This window comes from Aspergillus udagawae (genome assembly GCF_001078395.1).
Source record: "Aspergillus udagawae IFM 46973 DNA, scaffold_2, whole genome shotgun sequence".
Classification (NCBI taxonomy): Eukaryota; Fungi; Ascomycota; class Eurotiomycetes; order Eurotiales; family Aspergillaceae; genus Aspergillus; species Aspergillus udagawae.
The window spans coordinates 2,036,169-2,054,542 of NW_025091265.1; the positions used below are offsets into that span (position 1 = coordinate 2,036,169).

General features: G+C 50.5%; 8 protein-coding genes across 8 annotated transcripts; 2 read left to right on the plus strand and 6 right to left on the minus strand.

Annotated features, from left to right (window-relative positions):
* Positions 1 to 46: 46 nt before the first annotated feature.
* Positions 47 to 646, minus strand: Aud_003026 (uncharacterized protein; the record flags this gene model as incomplete). Its single annotated transcript, XM_043287983.1, has 1 exon — positions 47 to 646. One exon carries the CDS (start codon positions 644 to 646, stop codon positions 47 to 49), a length of 600 nt encoding a protein of 199 aa, XP_043143918.1.
* A 345-nt stretch (positions 647 to 991) lies between these two features.
* Positions 992 to 2,475, minus strand: Aud_003027 (chitinase-3-like protein 2; the record flags this gene model as incomplete). The annotated part of the gene is made up of 4 exons (XM_043287984.1): positions 992 to 1,301; positions 1,364 to 1,970; positions 2,042 to 2,328; positions 2,399 to 2,475. The coding sequence occupies 4 exons, from the start codon at positions 2,473 to 2,475 to the stop codon at positions 992 to 994; spliced, it is 1,281 nt and encodes a 426-aa protein (XP_043143919.1).
* A 926-nt stretch (positions 2,476 to 3,401) lies between these two features.
* On the minus strand, positions 3,402 to 5,991 carry pigc (phosphatidylinositol N-acetylglucosaminyltransferase; the record flags this gene model as incomplete). Its single annotated transcript, XM_043287985.1, has 3 exons — positions 3,402 to 4,579; positions 4,658 to 5,027; positions 5,479 to 5,991. 3 exons carry the CDS (start codon positions 5,989 to 5,991, stop codon positions 3,402 to 3,404), a joined length of 2,061 nt encoding a protein of 686 aa, XP_043143920.1.
* A 15-nt stretch (positions 5,992 to 6,006) lies between these two features.
* Positions 6,007 to 6,694, minus strand: Aud_003029 (uncharacterized protein; the record flags this gene model as incomplete). Its single annotated transcript, XM_043287986.1, has 2 exons — positions 6,007 to 6,616; positions 6,684 to 6,694. The coding sequence occupies 2 exons, from the start codon at positions 6,692 to 6,694 to the stop codon at positions 6,007 to 6,009; spliced, it is 621 nt and encodes a 206-aa protein (XP_043143921.1).
* Positions 6,695 to 8,290: 1,596 nt separating this feature from the next.
* On the minus strand, positions 8,291 to 9,937 carry Aud_003030 (pantothenate kinase; the record flags this gene model as incomplete). Its single annotated transcript, XM_043287987.1, has 4 exons — positions 8,291 to 8,606; positions 8,667 to 9,171; positions 9,238 to 9,520; positions 9,662 to 9,937. 4 exons carry the CDS (start codon positions 9,935 to 9,937, stop codon positions 8,291 to 8,293), a joined length of 1,380 nt encoding a protein of 459 aa, XP_043143922.1.
* A 1,950-nt stretch (positions 9,938 to 11,887) lies between these two features.
* Positions 11,888 to 14,077, plus strand: Aud_003031 (DEAD/DEAH box helicase; the record flags this gene model as incomplete). The annotated part of the gene is made up of 9 exons (XM_043287988.1): positions 11,888 to 12,213; positions 12,268 to 12,325; positions 12,385 to 12,520; positions 12,582 to 12,942; positions 12,993 to 13,072; positions 13,121 to 13,275; positions 13,329 to 13,522; positions 13,577 to 13,725; positions 13,779 to 14,077. The coding sequence occupies 9 exons, from the start codon at positions 11,888 to 11,890 to the stop codon at positions 14,075 to 14,077; spliced, it is 1,758 nt and encodes a 585-aa protein (XP_043143923.1).
* Positions 14,078 to 14,824: 747 nt separating this feature from the next.
* Aud_003032 (polysaccharide deacetylase family protein) lies at positions 14,825 to 16,269 on the plus strand (the record flags this gene model as incomplete). Its single annotated transcript, XM_043287989.1, has 4 exons — positions 14,825 to 15,521; positions 15,573 to 15,753; positions 15,801 to 15,886; positions 15,941 to 16,269. The coding sequence occupies 4 exons, from the start codon at positions 14,825 to 14,827 to the stop codon at positions 16,267 to 16,269; spliced, it is 1,293 nt and encodes a 430-aa protein (XP_043143924.1).
* A 343-nt stretch (positions 16,270 to 16,612) lies between these two features.
* Aud_003033 (glycosyltransferase family 31 protein) lies at positions 16,613 to 18,021 on the minus strand (the record flags this gene model as incomplete). Its single annotated transcript, XM_043287990.1, has 2 exons — positions 16,613 to 16,930; positions 16,996 to 18,021. 2 exons carry the CDS (start codon positions 18,019 to 18,021, stop codon positions 16,613 to 16,615), a joined length of 1,344 nt encoding a protein of 447 aa, XP_043143925.1.
* Positions 18,022 to 18,374: the final 353 nt, after the last annotated feature.

Sequence of the window (18,374 nt, forward strand, 5' to 3'; positions counted from 1 at the left end):
CACCAGATCAGATCAAAAACTCAAAGACGATTGAATTGAACTGTCATCAACGCTTCCGCTCCGCAATCCACCACCCCCTTTCCAGCACAGCCCGCTTCTCCCTCTCCCTCCTCGCCTGCATCAGACATCGCCGCTCTCGACCCAAAAACCGGCGCCTGTCGCGCCCGCGCTCGGGATACGCCTCTACGGTCCAGGAGCGGGCGATGCGCTCTGCGATGGCGAGGATGCAGAGGGTGACGGGGAGGAGGGAGAAGAGCGCGAGGACTAGGAGCTCGGGGCCGTGTTGCGAGAGGGCGTGGGCGCAGAGGTGGGAGGTGTGGAGGGTGTGGAGGTATGCTTGGAGGATTTTGTCGGTGGGTTGGTTGGTATCGTTGTTGTTGGTTTTGGACTGGTGGTTGGGATTGAGCTTGAGCTTGCGGAGGTTGAGGTTGAGGTTGATGAATGAGCCATGGGAACTAGAGCTAGGTTGGATTTGTGATCGGTTTTCCTCTGAGTGGTTTTGTGCAAGGATTGTCTGTTGCTGTTGTTGTTGGTGATATTCAGGGTGTTGGAGTTGGTGTTGGAGCTGGTATACTTCCGTGCCTTCGACGGGAACGGTGATTGGTAGCCCCAGGCACAAGGGGAGAAGGAGGTAGACGAGTCTCATCGTTGCAGCGTGGTTGCTGTGCAGAGAGATGTATATGCAACATGTTGCTTGCCTTGAGGTTCATGTCCTCTTAAATTGCTAAAAGCGATGGAAGGCGTGGTGCTGGTCTCTGCATCATTTGATGTTTGCGGATGGAATGGCGGCCACCGTCCAGGCCCCGTGCCGCATTCCGCCACCGGATTGGTCAATTCTTTCTACCTGCTTCGGACATACGACGACAACTAATTCGACGGACGATCTATCTACTACGGACAGAGATCAATACGATTTAAAGCGCAATCAGATTCTAAGGGTATTAACCCTGAACCATGGCTATACCCCTTCCCCCAAAGTATGAAGTACCGACTACTGCACAAGCCCCTTCTGCATCTCCTTGAGATGCTCCCAGTTCAGAGTATCCTCTCCCAGGCTCCAAGCCATGACACCACCCAGCTTCTCCGCTGCCACAATGTCCTTGAACTTGCGATCGATTATCTCAGGGGTATCCCAGGTCCAGAAGAGATTGACCGTGCTGTCCCAGTAGTACTGTCCGCCTAACTGCTCATCCATCTTGCCGTCCTTGAGAGCGCGTCGCCAGGAATCGGTGACGGAAATGCCCTTGCACTCGCCATAGTCGGAGAGACAGCCTGCCTGGCAGAAGTCGTCGCCGGTGCCGCTGTTCGGATTAGTCAAGCCCAGAAGCGTCTTAGTAGAGTTGAGTAGAGAAAACAAACATACCAGTTTCCATACTGACTGCAGCACGAACCAGACGGACACTTCGTCCCCTTGGCATAACCACAGGTTCCATCCGTGGAAGTCTTCAGATTATCCGGGGGAGACGCCATGGTGCTCTTCTCGAAGGTCAGGGCGCCAGATTTGCCCGTGTCCGATCCATCGGGGTTCTCCAGCGTCACGACGGCACATCCGATCGGGTGCTCGGCGCAGTCGCTGTTCGGATCAGTCGTGAACCACTTGGCATAGTACGCGAATCCCAGATTCATTTTCGCCGTGTCGAGACCGATCTCCTTGTACGCCTTGATGGTATCCAAGGAGCCGGCCACGCTGGTGTGGTGGTTTGTCACGTTGTCGCGGCGGTTCATCAAGTCGTACGACATGACGTTGACCATGTCGACAGACGACCAGATCTTGGGTCCTTGCTCCTTTGTGAAAGCAATCATGTCGCCGCGTTTGCCGGGGACTGCAACGGACAGGATCTTGTCCTTGCCAATGGCGTCGCGGATAGCCTGCAGGAAGAGCGGATACGCCTCGATCTCGCCGGTTTTCTGGGAGTTTGGAGTTTTCTTGTAATCCTCCCCATTGCCACCGGGGTATTCCCAGTCGATATCTACCATCAGCTAGTGTGAGCGTTGAATATTCATGTGGGTGTAGCTTCTCAGCCCACGATTTCAAACTTACCAACACCGTCGAAGCCCAGATTGTTGATCATCGTTGCAACATTCTTCGCATACCGGGTTCGAGAGGCTTCATCTTTGGCCCCGTCGGAGAAGCCAGCGGTATCACCCCATCCACCAATGGCGATCATGACCTTGGTGTCGGGGCCGAAGCGCTTACGCATCGTCTCGACAGTCTCAAAAGGAGTGAACGAGGAGTCGGTGTTGAACTGCTTAGATGGGGCGAAAGCCATGATGGCATGGGTGATGGCCTGGGTCTGGTCGCTACCCGGGAGATCAACAGTGTGGTACCTGAATTGTTAGTCTCATTTCGTCAATTTCTTCCTGCGTTGATTGCAGGAAGTCTAGGTAGGCCTCTTACTGATCGATGTACATGGCAAATCTGGAGCCCATTGCGGCCTGGACAGCCATCAGGCTGAACACGAGGGATTTGAGCATCTTGTATTGAGCGAATTGAGACGGAAAGTGCTTGATGAAAAGAGTGTCGAAAAGGAAGAAAGAAAGACGAGCAGAAGCCCACCGAGCAGACTGAAGATGGACAAATCAGCCCAAGATAAACCACGCAAGTCCGACGCTCTGGGTTGTGCCAACTTTGGCAGAATCCTTCAGAGTGAAATATCAAAGAAAAGAAAGAGATGCATAACTGGTGAGAGGTAGTTATATCCTGAAGCTAATAGACCAAGCGGCCCCTTCACAGTGGCTTTGCTGGCTTCGCCCCATCAGCAACCACGCCGAGTAACAACATGATAAACATTCCCAGCCCCAGCATGATACAGTGGAGAAACAGAATGCCTCCTAGGCATCCGGCCCCAATGCAAGTTATTCAAGCATGCTTCGCCATTAGAAATATCTGGTGTCAGATGCAAAGGTGAAGCATACAATGAAACAACACATGATGAGACGATCCAGCCCCAAAGCAATGATAGTAATCATCTTTCACCTCCCTCTGAAGCAAGAATGTTGCTGGGATCAAATCCGGATATTGTTGCTTCCACTGCTGCCCAGGAGGATTTCTTCTCAAAACAGTAGCCTCCGCCTCTGGTATGCTGGACAGGACATTCCTGGGGTTGCGGTATTCGACGCGCAAGACGGGTGAACAGTGCGCTGAGCATGAAACCACGAGGCATTACAAATTACTGTCAAGTTTGCTGCGCTTCAGTAGACCTGGCTTGTGAAGCCAGTCACGAGATTATGGTCCTTACGGAGTCTAGGTACTAAATATAAACATCATGTAGAAGATCAAATGGGTATCGTATCCGGGACCGGAACACCACGACAAGCTCAAAGTAGAATATCACAAAGTAAATTGCATCATAGAGACGGGCTGAAGGCCAGTTCCCAAAATCTTGCAATCTGGCATCCAGCTAATCCCACTGCCGCCGGATAATCGGCCGCGCTGGGTCCCATGGCCCTGTCACCACGTTCTTGTACTTCTGAAGACTGATGAGCCACCAGCTACATCCCCCCATGGCAAAAGCTGTCATAATACTTCCTAAGAACGACCCGACCACCGCGGCGGTCCACCCTCCGTGCATGGTCATTCCGACAGCACCCCCGGCAACAATGACCAGCGCCAGCGTCAGAAGGACATGCCCCGTCCAGGAGGTGTGTCGTAGTTGCCGGCGGAAGATCGGGAACAGTCCAAAGACTTCAATCGAGAACAACATGAGACTGAAGACATGGGTTGTAGACGGCAGACGAGACGCGAGGACGGTCGATGCCATCACAGCCGCATTAGTGGACAGCGAAGCCGGGAATTTGGTGGCGCCCGCGCCTTCCCCGCTTCCATAGTCAAAGGAGAATATGTTCATGAACAACAGCCAGCAACTCATCGCCCAAATGGAGTCGCCGGCGGTAGACTTGGTAAGAGATTTCAGGATCGGGCTGAGCCCCAGTAGCGAAAAGTAGATCAGGAACGCCGACTTCACAGTCGAGAGCCGTTGGCGGTTCCTCGACGAGAGTAACAAAGTCTGGTCGGTCTCCTGGGCGCCATGGTATAGCTGCGTATTGCTGAGGCCACCATTGGCCTGATGACCAGGTGAGCCAGGATCAGACGGGCCAAAAGCCTCACCACTGAATCCTGTGCTACGTCGCCGCAGCAATTCGTGAGGTTCACCGCTCGACATGGTCAGTCCCAGCCCGTGAACCTCGTTCTGACCATCCTTCGGACCAACCAGTCGCGACGCACCCCCCGACGACGGATTGACCGAGCTCGCTGCCGAGCTCGAACTAGAACCATCGTCCCCGTCCAGGATTCGCTCCGCATTTTGAGCCTGTTCGGCATGATGCTCTCTCCAAACCCAAGAGTCCCAGAGAATCCACCCCATGGCCGTTCCAACACTGCCCCAGCAAACGACTGAAACAGGGCTCACTCTCTGGTGGAGGATTCCAACAAAACAGCACACGAAAATCGCCACAGAGCAGACATGCTGAACAATCACTGTCGAGTCAGCCACTAGAGGCCAGAAGTCGTATGGCCGCACGCGCGGGTTGCGTTGGAGATGGTCAAGAAAGGTTTCGGTGTCGGTGTAGTTGTCCGGATCTGTGGCCATGCCCGTCAGGATCGTCAGCCTTCTGGCAACCGGATTTTACACCGATAAAATTTCTGGTCAAGACTTACATGACTGCTTCACCCAGAGTAACTTCTTCCATGCCCCTTTTCGTCTTCTCCGTCTGCTCGGCCCCCTCACTTTGCGCTCTTTTCGACCGTCCGCGCCTGGAAACGCGGGCTGCGATCGCAAAGCAGCAGCGTTGCCATTCAGCGCTCGGAGTGAGTCATCGTAGTTTGCATTCGCAGTCCGACCTCTTAGATGAGCAGAGGAGAAATAGGCGTCTTCTGGAGCGAGCCGTGTAGGGTCTGGGAGCGCCCGGTGCTCCGGAGGAGGCTTCAAGCTGCTTGTTCGGTTGGGGTGAGTCTCAACGGGGACGGGCGGAGGGATAGGGGGAGGTGAGCCGGGTGGAGGAGGCATCGAGCAGACGCTAAATTCATGCTTGGAGCATGGTTAGTAGCAGTTTCTTTGAAGGAAAAGCTGCTCGGTCTCAGGGGACCGAAAGGAGGCCAAACTGTCCGGAGACGCTCAAGCCCACGTGGTTAATTAGTCATTCTGCCATCAACTGCAACCTTAAGTCCCAGCGCCTATCTCCAGTAGAGAGACGAATATCTTTTTCCACAAGTGCAAATCCTTCTAGCCCACTAGAACAATTGATATGAGTTATTCAATGATTTCGGTTGGTGTACATTCGGCGTTGATATTCATGAAATAGTATTATGTACTTCGAAGCAACTGGCTAGAAGATACTTGAAGAAAAACTGATTGATATGCAACATAATCTCGATGCGCCCATTCCTTGATCGTCGAGAAACTTGGATAACCGATGACCTGACATGATGGGAAACAAATGAGTTTGAAGACCTCCTCAAGGTTCTAAAAAATGGTTTACTTCAATGGTAACTGTTCCATCATCTGTGCTCTTGCTGTCCTTGGCGTGTTTAATGAGAAGCTCAAATTCACCCTCGCTGCCGAAAAGAAAATGTTGGGCCCGCTCAGACGATACCTGGCACGAAAGAATCTTGACGTCGACATTTCTGTCGAATAGTCGGAAAAATGTCCGTGCCTTGTCGAAAAGATCTCTCCCGGACTTGCATTCGTCTAGGGGAAAGGCGCGAATAGCGCCCGACCTGTAGGAGACAAGCTTGAAAGTCACCTTGGCTGGGTTGGTTGCTTTGGCCGGGTTGGTCGCCTTGCGAGTCCTCACTAGGGTACTAGATGTTCGTTGTTGAAGCCTGCGCCTCTTGGCAATTGGTGCAGTGACGTTTTCCTCTTCGGACGATGATGAAGCGTCCGAGGATTCTTCTGCCGATGAGTCTGTTTCATCAGATGACTCTGAAGCATCCCCAGAGTTCGAATTGCTGGTAGAGACTTCGCGCTTGGGACGGCTCACCCTCTTCCTCATTTCCGGCTCCTTTTCTCATTCCCGCTCTTGTCCCTGGTTCCGTATGCGCGACTGAGATGGAGCCGTGGCTACTGGCAGGGGCCTCTTCTTGATACCCTCACCCTCTTTATCCAGATCGGGGATTGTGATTTTCCAGACATCCTGAGAGTAGGGGATCTCCTCCAGTTTCGGAGCAAAAACACGAATGGCGCAGCATTTGGCGTCGAATCCTTTGGCCACACCCTGCCACGCGATCAGGAAACTTCCGTGCTTCCTGTAGTGCGGCCAACGGCTTCTGACCAGCTTCTGTGGGAAGTCAGGCGAATGCAGCACGAGGACCGAGTACGCACACGGAGAGAGGATATCGAATTTTGAAAGTTCCAACTCCTTGCCCTCCCGGTCAAAGACCTTCCACTTGTACGTTCCTTTGTTGTTTGCATATGCGCACCGCGGGGGCTTACGACCATTCTCCTTATGCCATTCTTCGAGGATGTCAACGAGATGCTCGGGCATCGGTTGCTTAGGACCGAATTCCGGTATCGGGTTGATCTTAACTGTCCGACGAGGGACCTGCTCATCAGTATCCAAGGCGGATAGTGAAGGTTTCCGCTCGTCGTCGGAGTGAATATCTATTGCGTCCGTAGAGCTAGAATGTCAAGTACAGATGTCAGTGCGTCTGGACTTACGTGTATGCATTTAAATGTCATACGTACTGATCCCCCATGTTTGCGGTGAAGCTGAAAGGGCTTTGTCGGCTAGATACCTTGTACGAAAATACCGTGCAACCGGATAGAGACGAAAGATGGTATATGAGGAGGAAATGAATGTGCAAGACAAATGAATGTGCTTGAGAAAAAGGAGAAAGAGACGCTGGGTTCTGGCGTAGTACAAAGAAACTTGGGTGATTTGCTTCTACTTCAGGTAGCTGCTCAAACTGAAAGTGAAAGAGAACGCCTCTCAATAAAGTAGCGCGCAACTGATTGGCCCATCTTAGTCCTGGTAGCTATTTTTCATGACGCTAGGTCTGGTGTCTGACAAATTTTTTAAAGGACAAAGAGCCGAATATTCTGCTGTTTGTTCCAGGACTGTAGACGGATGACATGTGGTAAAAGTAGTTTCTTTGTCGTGCTATCAGTTATTTTGTTACCTTCTCATTTTACCCCTACATACATCATACAGTTAGCTTACCGTCTTGGAGATCAGTGGGGTTTCAAGCCTTGATATCCGATTAAGTTACTCCAGTTGATCCAGTTGGTGTGCCTAGTAGTTAGTTTGGTTAGTCTTGTTCGCTAACGCACCATGGAAGGGTTCGGCAAGCTACATATACGTACTATGTAGCCTAGAAAATACTCCCTAGCGTCTTTCGAAAGTCCCTAGGCACAGTCTGCAGAAAACTGAATTTGAGGTGATTCGATCCTGAACAAGAGATTTGCTGTTGTTTACAAGAGACTCACGTCTAATATTTATACAGTCATCCATTATCCGCCCTTCAAAAGAACAGCATCTGACTTAAGGTGATTATGTTGATGCACGACCGTTGTAAATTCACTTAGATACTTACTCATGGCTGAGTATAGTAGTACACTTACAGTAGACAGGTCCAGTCCGTCTTAGTGAGAGGCAAGGATTCTACTATAGAAGATGCAAGGGGCTTCGGTAGAAGACTGGTCATGAACGAGCAGTGGGATCAATCACAATATTATGCCGCTCCTATTCATATTATCGTGATATTAAGCACCGCAAAAGAGATCATGGCCACCTTGGCACTCGAAGCATTCATGACACAAGAGTCATCTATAAATAAAAATTTAGAAATATCAGCCTCAGAACACGTCAAGTTCCCTTTATGTGTCATCAACAGATATGCTGAAAATCTATTTCAAAATCAAGCGGCCCTGATAAGAATAACAAAGGCAGTAGGTGCGCAGGATAGGTATAACCGCAGTGATAGTAGAAGCAAATGTCTAGGATGAGCCAAACTGTATGGATGCAGGTAAGTGAGGAGCAGGTGAGAGAATCATTTAGTCTCACTGCAACATAATCTCGACGACACCGGCGGAAAAAGAATACAAGCAAAAAAAATATCAGAACACAAGTGATGGTCTACAAACGCTCACAGATGATGGCCAATGAGTATGTCAGAGGATCGGAGAGGGTGTTTCAGTTAACTGGACAGTTCGAACGAGCAGCGTCGATCGTCAAGAGCTTGCAATGTATGAGTAACTTGGGCAGTAAAACGTCAACGGACGGGTATCAAAAATGCAATGAGACAAGCAAATGTTGGTAATCCAGATGGGCGTGATGAGACGGGTCCATCGAGCTACGTCGAGCTCAAATATTTTTCTTTCTTGGATTGAACGGTTTCCTTCGCCGCCTGGATCGCGGAGTTTGCGTCATGAAGACTATTTCTCCGACCCCAGTTCTCTGGTTGCCTCCTGAGAAATGCGCCAACAGCGCCGAGGTAGCCTTCATGACGCAGGAAGTAGCCTTGTTTCTCACCCTTGGACCAGAATCGTATGGCATACGATAATGTATTCATCGTCTGGTGATGGCCCCGAATAAACGAGCCTCCAAAGTATATGTGTTTGACCTGGTGCTTCTCAGATTGTAAGTAGGCAATCTGCCCGATGTTGTTACTGAATGCTGTTAGCGCCGACTGCTCATTGGCGGGTCATTAATGACAAGCAGGAACGTACCTGATAGCATACAACAAGCTTCGGCTCATATCTTCATGACGAAACTTGACTTCACCATTTTGTTGCTCAGGGCCGCCATGACAGAGACCTTCCCCATCCTCCGCATGTCGCTCGGCAGCATTCTGTAAACGAAGGACCTTGCCAAATGTGCTAGCGATAGCAGTGCTCTTAAGTCCGATCTTGCTATAGTCCATGCCATAGATATCGCCAACTAACATGTCTACCCCACTGTTGTCGCCCCGGTCTGCCATGGCCAGCATGTCGTCAAAGGTCCGAGCACCGGTCAGCAACGACATCAGGCCCCAGAATGTGCCACCGCCAAGGTGAGTACCACCCACACGCTCAAATTGCTTTGGGCCGGATACTTTGATCATTGATACTCCTGAACCGATGTTGACTAATAGGTACGGGTAAACATCCGGTCGGGCCTCGGCAAATTGCATCGGTTCGGCTTCGCTGTAGGTAAACACTTCATTGGGAATCTCGGTAATGAAAAAGTCAAGACCTGGGCAGGAATTAGTTCAGTATTCGTTTCTGTCATGCGAAGATTGAGATAATGCAGTAAACTAACCTGTTATGAGGCATTCCATTTCGTCTTCCCGTATGATGTTCACGTTCAGCGTCTCTTTCAGCTTATCGTAGTACTTGTAGGCGCCTCCTCCCGTAGCAACGACACACAGCTCATCTCTAGAGGGGCCATTGAGTTTCTCATGTTCCTCTTTCAATTGCCGGATGAAGTCAATGCACAAATCGATCCGGTGAGTCTCGAAATTGATGAAATTCAGGCGACCACCGTTGTCAGGAGAGTCCAATTCCCTGGTAAAATATACGAGCTTCGCGAGCGAGCCTCCAATCTATAAATTTTGCAAAGGTAGAAAGGTCAGAGAAATTTTCTTTTCATTTAGAGGTATGCGCGTGGTCAACTATTTTTTTGTTCGAGATTGCGGGGTGATGATTCTGCGGGGAACCGCGGAAAAAAAAGAAGAGGCACTCACATCGACAGCGACATGGCTCACGAGGCCAGTATGATGAGGGAGACGAATATCCTGGCTCTCATAGTAAACGCCATCCGTTGATGACGCGGGACTTTTCGATCGAGGCTCTTCGTCAACAATGAAAGCACCTTTGACGTTAATCTTGACAGCACCAGGGTTGGTGATAGCTCGTTCAAGCTGGACGGTTCGTTCTGTAAATGAAGTAGTCATACGCCTAGGTGCGACCGCATCCGGGCCGACCGAATTGGACTTTGGGGAGGACATGGACATGGACATGGTGAAGTCTCAACAAATGTGAGAAAGGGGAGTGATTACAAGCTTGGTGTCATTATCCGCAGAAGCTTAAAGAACACTGGTGACAGTGGTCGCCATTTCGGAGTAAAGGGACGCCGTGATAACCACTACAGCGTATATCTCCTTCTGCCCGCTTTAGGTGGTTGAGGAGTGGAACCAAAGCTTTAGTAGGTAGTACTTGATGGGGCGGAGCATCCCAATCCTTATTTCGGTGGGTGCAACTGCCACCAAGCTGTAGATGGGTATTGTCGGAGAGTTGCTGAATAGGAAATGACATTTTTGGCCGATCATACGAAGTAGGTAGTGATGGATCTGTCATGGATGTGGTCATTTCCTTTGGCTACTAGTTAAACGATATCTGTCGCCCATTGGTCTTGCTTGCGAAGGCCTGAGGCATCACACCTGACTACCTACATTCCTGGCTTGGATTGCACATGGGAGCTACCACCCCTGATCTACCTCAGCTGATCATAAATAGCGTGGGAATTGTTCTCGGATTCGATAAGAATTTGGTCTGCTTAACATTCTGACTAGAATACTGTTTCTTGTCGGTCCAATTTTGTCGAAGCAACTGACGGCAGCAACATGTAACTACATATATATATATATATATACATTCCTCCCAGAAGATATCAGAACAGCAGAGACCATGCTCCATCCGACAGATCAGGAGCGTTCGAACAAGATCCCTTATCCGTTACGTTCGGGTCCAAAAGAAGTCAAAGAATATATGCAATGAAGATATTTGGAGAAGCAGGAAGACGGAGAGTAACGCCAATCGCTCTCATCTCAGGACTGACCACCATATTTGGTTTGCTCCCCGGTTTGCTGAAATACTACCTAGCAGACGCAGACCAGTCATAGGATCAGCTTTACGCGTACGAGGAATACAGGCTGGGTTCTCCTGGACTCTACCGTACTGAATTTCCAGATCGAAATACTGTTGAGAAGAGCCAAAGACATGCCAACCCGCAGGTAAACGAAACAAAGGCTACCTGCATATCAGATGCAGGTTGGCAGCATTTGGCAAGATCAACAGCTGTCCGTTTTCATTATGTATTCTCTCCATCCTTCTGCTGCCCTGAATTCTTCTATGTATGATACCGGTTGTTAGTGTACGAGAAAAGACATCAGGAAGCATCAACCAGCTATGGTGACTATGAGGAGCCATAACGAGCCTTCTTTTCCTCTATTTCCTTATATTCACAGTATTCCAGGATCGATTTACAACTCTTTGAATTCCGCTCTTTGAATGACGCAGAGATCACTGCGCTAACTATATTCCTAGCTGACACATTGCTTTCAACAACTTCGCTTGCCTCCCCCAGGTGCTCCAGATCTTACACTCTAGTAGTAGCTCTATCTTCTTTCAGCTTGCAATGCTGACAATCGCATTCAAATAGACACATAGCATCTGATAGAAGAAAGACCCGCATCACCAGGACGCATCAGGTTGGGTGACGGGTCTGCTTAGTCGGCGACTCTGCTCTCTGCTATTTCGGTAGCTTCTGTAGTGTGTGTTTGTTTTGATTTCTTCCATCTCCCATCCTTCTCTGACTGAAATATTATCTCCCTCTTTTCCCCTCATCTATCCTCTGTGAACAAGCTCATACAGTGCTCCACTCTCTGCGTGGTGATCATCATCGGTTTCTTGATCATCTTCTACCAGTACAGTAAGTGGTTTCTGCTAGGTGGTATTTCTCGCTTTGCTTTCTGTCGCTCAGTTGTTCCCTCTCTTCATATCTCTCTTATCAGCACCTTGTATCGGCATTTCCTACTCAGCGTGCATTGCTTCTCTTTCCCTGCGGCCAAGCCTCTTCTCAGATCTCGAGCAAGCATTGAGGTTGTGTTTTATAGAGATTGTCTGACAGCTTCAGGCGTTCTAGGTTTACCTACGCCTTCTGAGTTCGAAATATCGATTCACTCGTCAGAATGGATAGCTTCGATGTCACAGACATGAGCAGTGCGCTCAAAGAAGTGACAGACGAAAAGATAAACAAAAACATCAAAGCTTCCAACCTCGCTCGCGAGAAGGGATGGGTTCCACCCGAGCAGTACGACTACGCCAAGTACAACACTGGTCCTGCTGAGGAGCCGGAAGAGGTCACTGAACAAAGTCAAATCCCCGAGTGGGCTGCCAAAGCTGCTAAGTATGAATGGAACGATGAGTTTGGTGATGTCGGACCTCCCAACAAAGACCTCGAGGATATGTTGTTCCGTAACGAGTTCATCAATCGTGCTGGCCTCAAGATTGGCAAGTAAGTGGATGTCATTTCTTATCAATGAAGCGCTTCCGGCTGACTTTTGTGAAGTCTGCAGAAGATCGATGTCATCGCTGAAAGTAGAGAGCGTCCTAACCCGGTCAAGAACGTAAGTTGGTTGCTACCCGCTATATCTGTAGTTCTGTACTCAGTATTGACGACTTCAAGTTTGATGACGCTGGTCTCCACCCCATCATGCGTGAGAACATTCGTCTGTGCAACTACGAGGTCCCCACCCCTATCCAGGCCTACGCCATTCCAGCTGTTCTTACCGGTCATGATTTGATTGCCATAGCTCAGACGGGTGAGTACGAAAGCTCATACCCATCGTCTAACAAAATTAAATAACAAACTCAATGAGTTAGGTTCTGGTAAAACGGCCGCTTTCCTGATTCCGGTGCTTTCCCAGCTCATGGGCAAGGCAAAAAAGCTGGCAGCCCCCCGTCCTAACTTGGCCAACGGCTTCAATCCTTCGGTCGATGCTGTTCGCGCCGAGCCACTGGTGCTTATCGTTGCTCCAACAAGAGAACTATCCACCCAGATTTTCGACGAGGCTCGTCGTCTATGCTATCGCTCTATGTTGCGTCCCTGTGTCGTTTATGGTGGCGCTCCCGTGCGTGAGCAGCGTGAGGAGCTCCAGAAGGGCTGTGACATTCTCATCGGTACCCCGGGCAGACTGCTGGACTTTATGGACAAGCCACATGTCCTCTCCCTTCGCCGGGTCAAGTAAGTCATATCCTCTTAATCATTACTTACAGACTAATCATTCTTGTAAGGTATACCATCATTGATGAAGCTGATGAGCTTCTTCTCTCCGACTGGGAATCTGACTTTACCAAAATCATGTCTGGTGGAGGTATGAGCCACTGCTTGTCCCTTTCTGTAATGCTATGCTGACATCCAGAAGACGTGAACGAGGATGCAGACCATCGTTACATGATGTTCTCTGCAACCTTCAACCGTGAATGTCGTCGTTTGGCCCGCAAATTCCTTGCGGAAGACCATGTTCGTATCCGCATTGGACGTCCTGGCAGCACCCACATAAACGTAGATCAGACCGTGAGTAATTTGAAGGCTCAATCCGAGACGGAAGCATTACTGAAAATGTATAGATCATCTATGCCGAGGATCACCTTAAAAAGCAATGCCTCTACGACCTTCTGCTGGCAATGCCGCCCTCACGTACCTTGATTTTTGTCAACACCAAGACTCAGGCCGATTTCCTGGATGACTTTTTGTACAACATGGGTCTTCCGAGCACGTCAATCCATTCCGATCGGACTCAGCGCGAACGTGAGGATGCTCTGTGAGTTCACTTCCCTCCGCGGCAGCAAAAAGCTAGTGCTAATCCGTCCAACAGGCGTTCCTTCCGTAGTGCTAGATGCCCTATTATGGTGGCCACTGGCGTCTCGGCTCGTGGACTGGACATCAAGAACGTTATGCACGTCGTCAATTTTGACCTCCCAAGCACCGCCCATGGCGGCATCACCGAGTACATTCATCGTATTGGTGAGCACATCAGTCACGTACACTATCTTGGGCTGTCAGCTAACAGTGCACAGGACGTACTGCACGCATTGGAAACGAAGGCCTTGCAACCTCCTTCTACAATGACAGAAACTCCGATATTGCCCCCGATCTCGTGAAGATCTTGATTGAAAGCGGCCAGAAAGTCCCCGATTTCCTTGAGTCCTACAAGCCTGCCGATGAGGTGGTGAAGTTCGACGACGATACAGACGACGAGGCTGCCGATGGGGATGACAACGCGGACGCCAACAACGATGATGCCGGAACTGGCTGGGGTGGCATTCCCATGGAATCCTCCAACAACGATGCCCCTGTCTCTACCGGCTGGGAGTGATTTAAGAGGGAGGTCCACCTTTTATTGACCCTCTATGTCTCTCGGTGGAGCTATCGCGCGGTTGATCTTGCGCTTGATAGGTGACTGGGTAGGGGTCCCTGGCCGGATCACTGTCCCTAGACGCTTTGACCAGGCAAGGGGATGGCTGACGCCGCTCGATCTCATACCTTCACTGCGGAGCAGGGTTCTCTGTACTGTAAGGTACATTCCTCTTGCTTTTCCATAATATGGTAGTCTATTACTGGCAGGCTGTCTTTTGCACCTTGGCCATGCCTCGGAAATTCAATGGAGATCATTGATGGATTATCTTCCAACTCTGACCTCTAGGGGTACGATGATACATCTGTTTAGATTTTCGCAAGATTTTCGAGGACTCTAGGGACCGTTAAAGGATGGCTAGCTAGTATCTTGTTCAGACAGACCATATTTTGATGAATAATGACTTGACGTACTTTGATACTTTTGATTCAACCTCTCTGTGGATTCGCTCCAAGTATACCGTATGGTTTCTCCAGTGAGGAAGGGAGCGCAGCTCCCTTCCGGGGCACAAGGTAGTTGGTTCTTTCCTTTCTCGCAGATGCACACCAACAAGATGCAGTCATTGCGATTTCTCCTGGTCGTTTCTTCGTCCTCCACAGCCCTAGGATATCATACTTCTTATCCTGAGCGCTTCTTCGGACTCAGGAACTTCGAGCATCATTATCCTTTGAGAATCCCTCTGTACTTAATCCCAGAACATCATCTTCAATGGCCGCGATGGATCTGCTGGACCATCTCAAATGGACCAGGCTGATAGGTATATTCTCCCTAATCAGTCTGGTTATTGCCAGTCCGTCGATCACACCTACACAGAACACGAATATTCCTCCATGCCAGCAGTATGCCGAACTGCAATCGAGCAACAACACCCGCAACTCGAAGAAAGTGTCTCTGCTTAATGGACTAGACCACCGACCACCGCTCGTCATAGATACTTTCAACGACGCATTGCGGAACAATCTCGGATTCTGGCACGGTGCAGGAGAAGGTCTACCCATTGAATATGGCGACGGTTACGTGAGATTCTTCCCAACAGACCCCGACCACAACTATCACACTCAGCTAGCGGCAGCGGAATGCTTCAGTTTCCTCCCCTACAGCGACCAATACCTTCATATTGTGTTTTCGGGAACAAACAAGTTCAGCATCTCGCTCAACCAGAACAATGAGAACTGCGACCCTTATCGGAAACCATACCCCGAGACGTGGGATTCAGTAGAGGCGGCCAGGTATACCAATGGCAATGAGATATACGTGCCTCTTGCACATTTCCACATTGATCAATCCAGAGTCTTGTCGGTGTCCTTCAATGGATTCTACTCCAAGGAAAGCTTGACATTATACAAGGTGGAAATTGTGCCGGAGCTTCCAATGGGTCTTCGAGTACCAAACAGGCTAGCCAACGGTAGGATGGTTCTTAGATGCACAAGGCCTAATTCCTTTGCTTTTGGCATAGACGATGGGCAACCGCGCTTTGCTCAGGAGGTCATGGATATCCTGGAGAAGGAGAACATTCTGGTGACTTTCTTCGTTGTCGGAGCGGGACTCCGAGATGAAGAGACCAATTTCACACAAGTGTACCGGGAAATGCTAAGGAGAGGTCATCAGATCGCCCTTCACTCGAATACACACCGAAAGTGAGCTCCCTTGCAAAACCTGTTTACCAGCGCTGACACGGCGGAAGGATGGAAGGTTTGGAAGCCATCGAAGACATCGACGACGAGATCATCAGGAATATCCGAGCGTTCAGGAGTTTCCTGGGTGTTGAGTGTAGGTGATCCTGTACGAAGCTTTGGCCTGACCCGTCGACTAAGCCTTGAGCAGCTCGCTACTTCCGGCCACCATTTGGAACAATTGGCTCCAGAACCCGTCAACGGCTTGCAGTGCACACGTCCGATCCTCAGATCGTCAACTGGAGTGTGGACATTGAGGACTGGCTCTGGGGGGACACGGAAACTCCGGAGAGACAGCTGGAGGCTTTCTATCGAGATGTGAGGCGCGGGGGCAACCTGGCTGTGATGCATTACCTGAAGCCGAGCACGGTCAAGTATTTCCCACAGGTTATTCGCTTCGTCAAGGCAATGAATTTGACCATCATGCGGATCGACCAGTGCCTTGAGGACCCTAGCAGTCCACCACTGAGGGTAGGTTAGCCGCGAGATCCAGCCCTTAGTGGTTTGCTGCTCGTAAGGCACATGTCATGTTTTCGGACACAAACCAGGCTTTGAAATAAAGATTGTATACAGTTGTGAATGAGGGAATGGAATGAGAAATCAATTCACTAAACAGTATGCCTGTAATGGAAATAGTATAGTATAACCTGTTGAACCCAATGCTTTACCACCAGAGACGCCTGCCCAATGTATAATCTGACGCTGTGCAAGAGAGCAAAGATAAGAGCAAGCACGAGAAGCTAGAGAAATACAGACTCTAGTGATACAGGGATATTCAAGATGATAGGCTCAGCCTTTACCATCTTATCGCCAGGCTGTCGGCTCATAGACCGAAATCCGGCTTCGGACATGAAGGTGCCGACTCCACCATCCTCTCGATCCGCTTCATGACCCAGCCCGATCGCACGGCGGTATTCTCCACACCAAGCCTAGGCGTCTTGCCGGTGAAACAGGAGCCCGCGCGAAGTGCGAATTGGACACAGGTGGAATCATTGAGACAGATGGACTGGCATTCATGGAATGTGTCGACGGAGGCGTGTTCCTCGCCGGAGAGGTTATCCCAACCGTCGCGGACGTTGGAGAGTTCTGGGTAAGTGAGCTCTTTGAAGACGTCTGAGTGTAGAAGGAGGCGTTTGTGGGACTAGGAAAGCCATTAATCATTTGTTCGTCTGTATTGAGCATTGCAACGGCGAGGAGTGATCTTACCTTCCATCGTCGCTGCTCGAATTGCCACAGGTTTCGGATGTCCCGTGGAGAGAGGTGATGGAACGCGACAGCGGGGAAGCACCAGGGTTGGCGGTAGAAGCCCGTTGTGAAGGGATCGAGCTCGCCGACGTTAGAGTTTTGCAGGATAGGCCAGGAATACGTTAGTGGGACGCCGGCGTCCAGTAGGACCTTGCCGAGGACGCAGTCGCCAGCCCAGTGCTCGTCGGTGAACATGTCGAGCTCGACGCTGCGGCCGGCGTACTCGTCCGCCGCGAGCTGCAGGGCAGGGCGGGAGATGATGAAACCGGACCCGCCGTGCGCGAAGATGACGTCCGCGATCTGGGTCTCGGTGCCGATGTAGAGCGGCTTCTGGGGGTCGTAGTTCGACAGCCATTCCAGCAACGTGGGCCAGGCGAAGTAGGTGTCGGCCTCCATGAAGACGTACCACTTTGCGTCGTTCTTGTAGCGTAGTGCCTCCTGGACCATGGGGAGGAATTTCCACTTGTCCAGTTTCCAGCCCGGGTTGTTGGGTTTCCCAATGGCTGAGTTGGCCTCGTCGGCGAAATCCTGCGTTCCCAGACCCTTTCTGCCGAGCTTCTGCAACCGGTTGTAGAGGTCGAAGTCGGGAACCGTACGTTTTACCTCGGGGTCCATGTTGCTTAAGGCATCGTGTATGCGCACGCCGGCGATTTCTTCCTCGAAGTCGGAGAAGATCACGTAGTTGGGGATGCAGCGCAGGGTCGTCTCGAAGTGCACGGGGACTTTGTCTAGGGCTTCAGTCACGCCGGTCTTCATCACCACCAAAACATCTTCGATGCCGGGAAGGAGGGGGCAATCGGAAAGAGTGTCCGGCTTCAGTTTAGGTTGGTGTTGCTGCGTTGGCAACTGCTGCTGTAAGTTGCTGCGGACAGTCGACAACGGTCGCGGGAGGTCCGGTCTAGTCGAAATGAAGTGGTATATAAGGAACAGCCCGAGCACCGCAGAGATCAGGGTGATGCGCCGACGGTAACGGAGCGGAATGAGCATTCTCGTGAGTGCAGCCGAAGCTGGGGGGTTGGAGGAGGATAAGTTGTAGACGTCGTGCGGAGGAGATTCAGGACGAGTCAAGGGTGAAGCGAAGGAGCGCTAGTAAGAACGAGCGCTCAACTTGACAGAGACACTCTTGATCATCATCGGTGTTGCCTTTAGTCCTTCCTCATATCTTCTCCCGATTTCAGACTTTAGTCGGAGCGATCAATATTGTCGGATCAATTGCGGGAGTTTAGGGAGGAGGCAGAAGGAAGAAAAGGGACGAGGCGGAACTGGTGACGGCACTCGCACGATTTCAAGCAGCAGCTTCAGACGGTACCTAGGTTGAGAAGATGAAGAACAACGTAGTA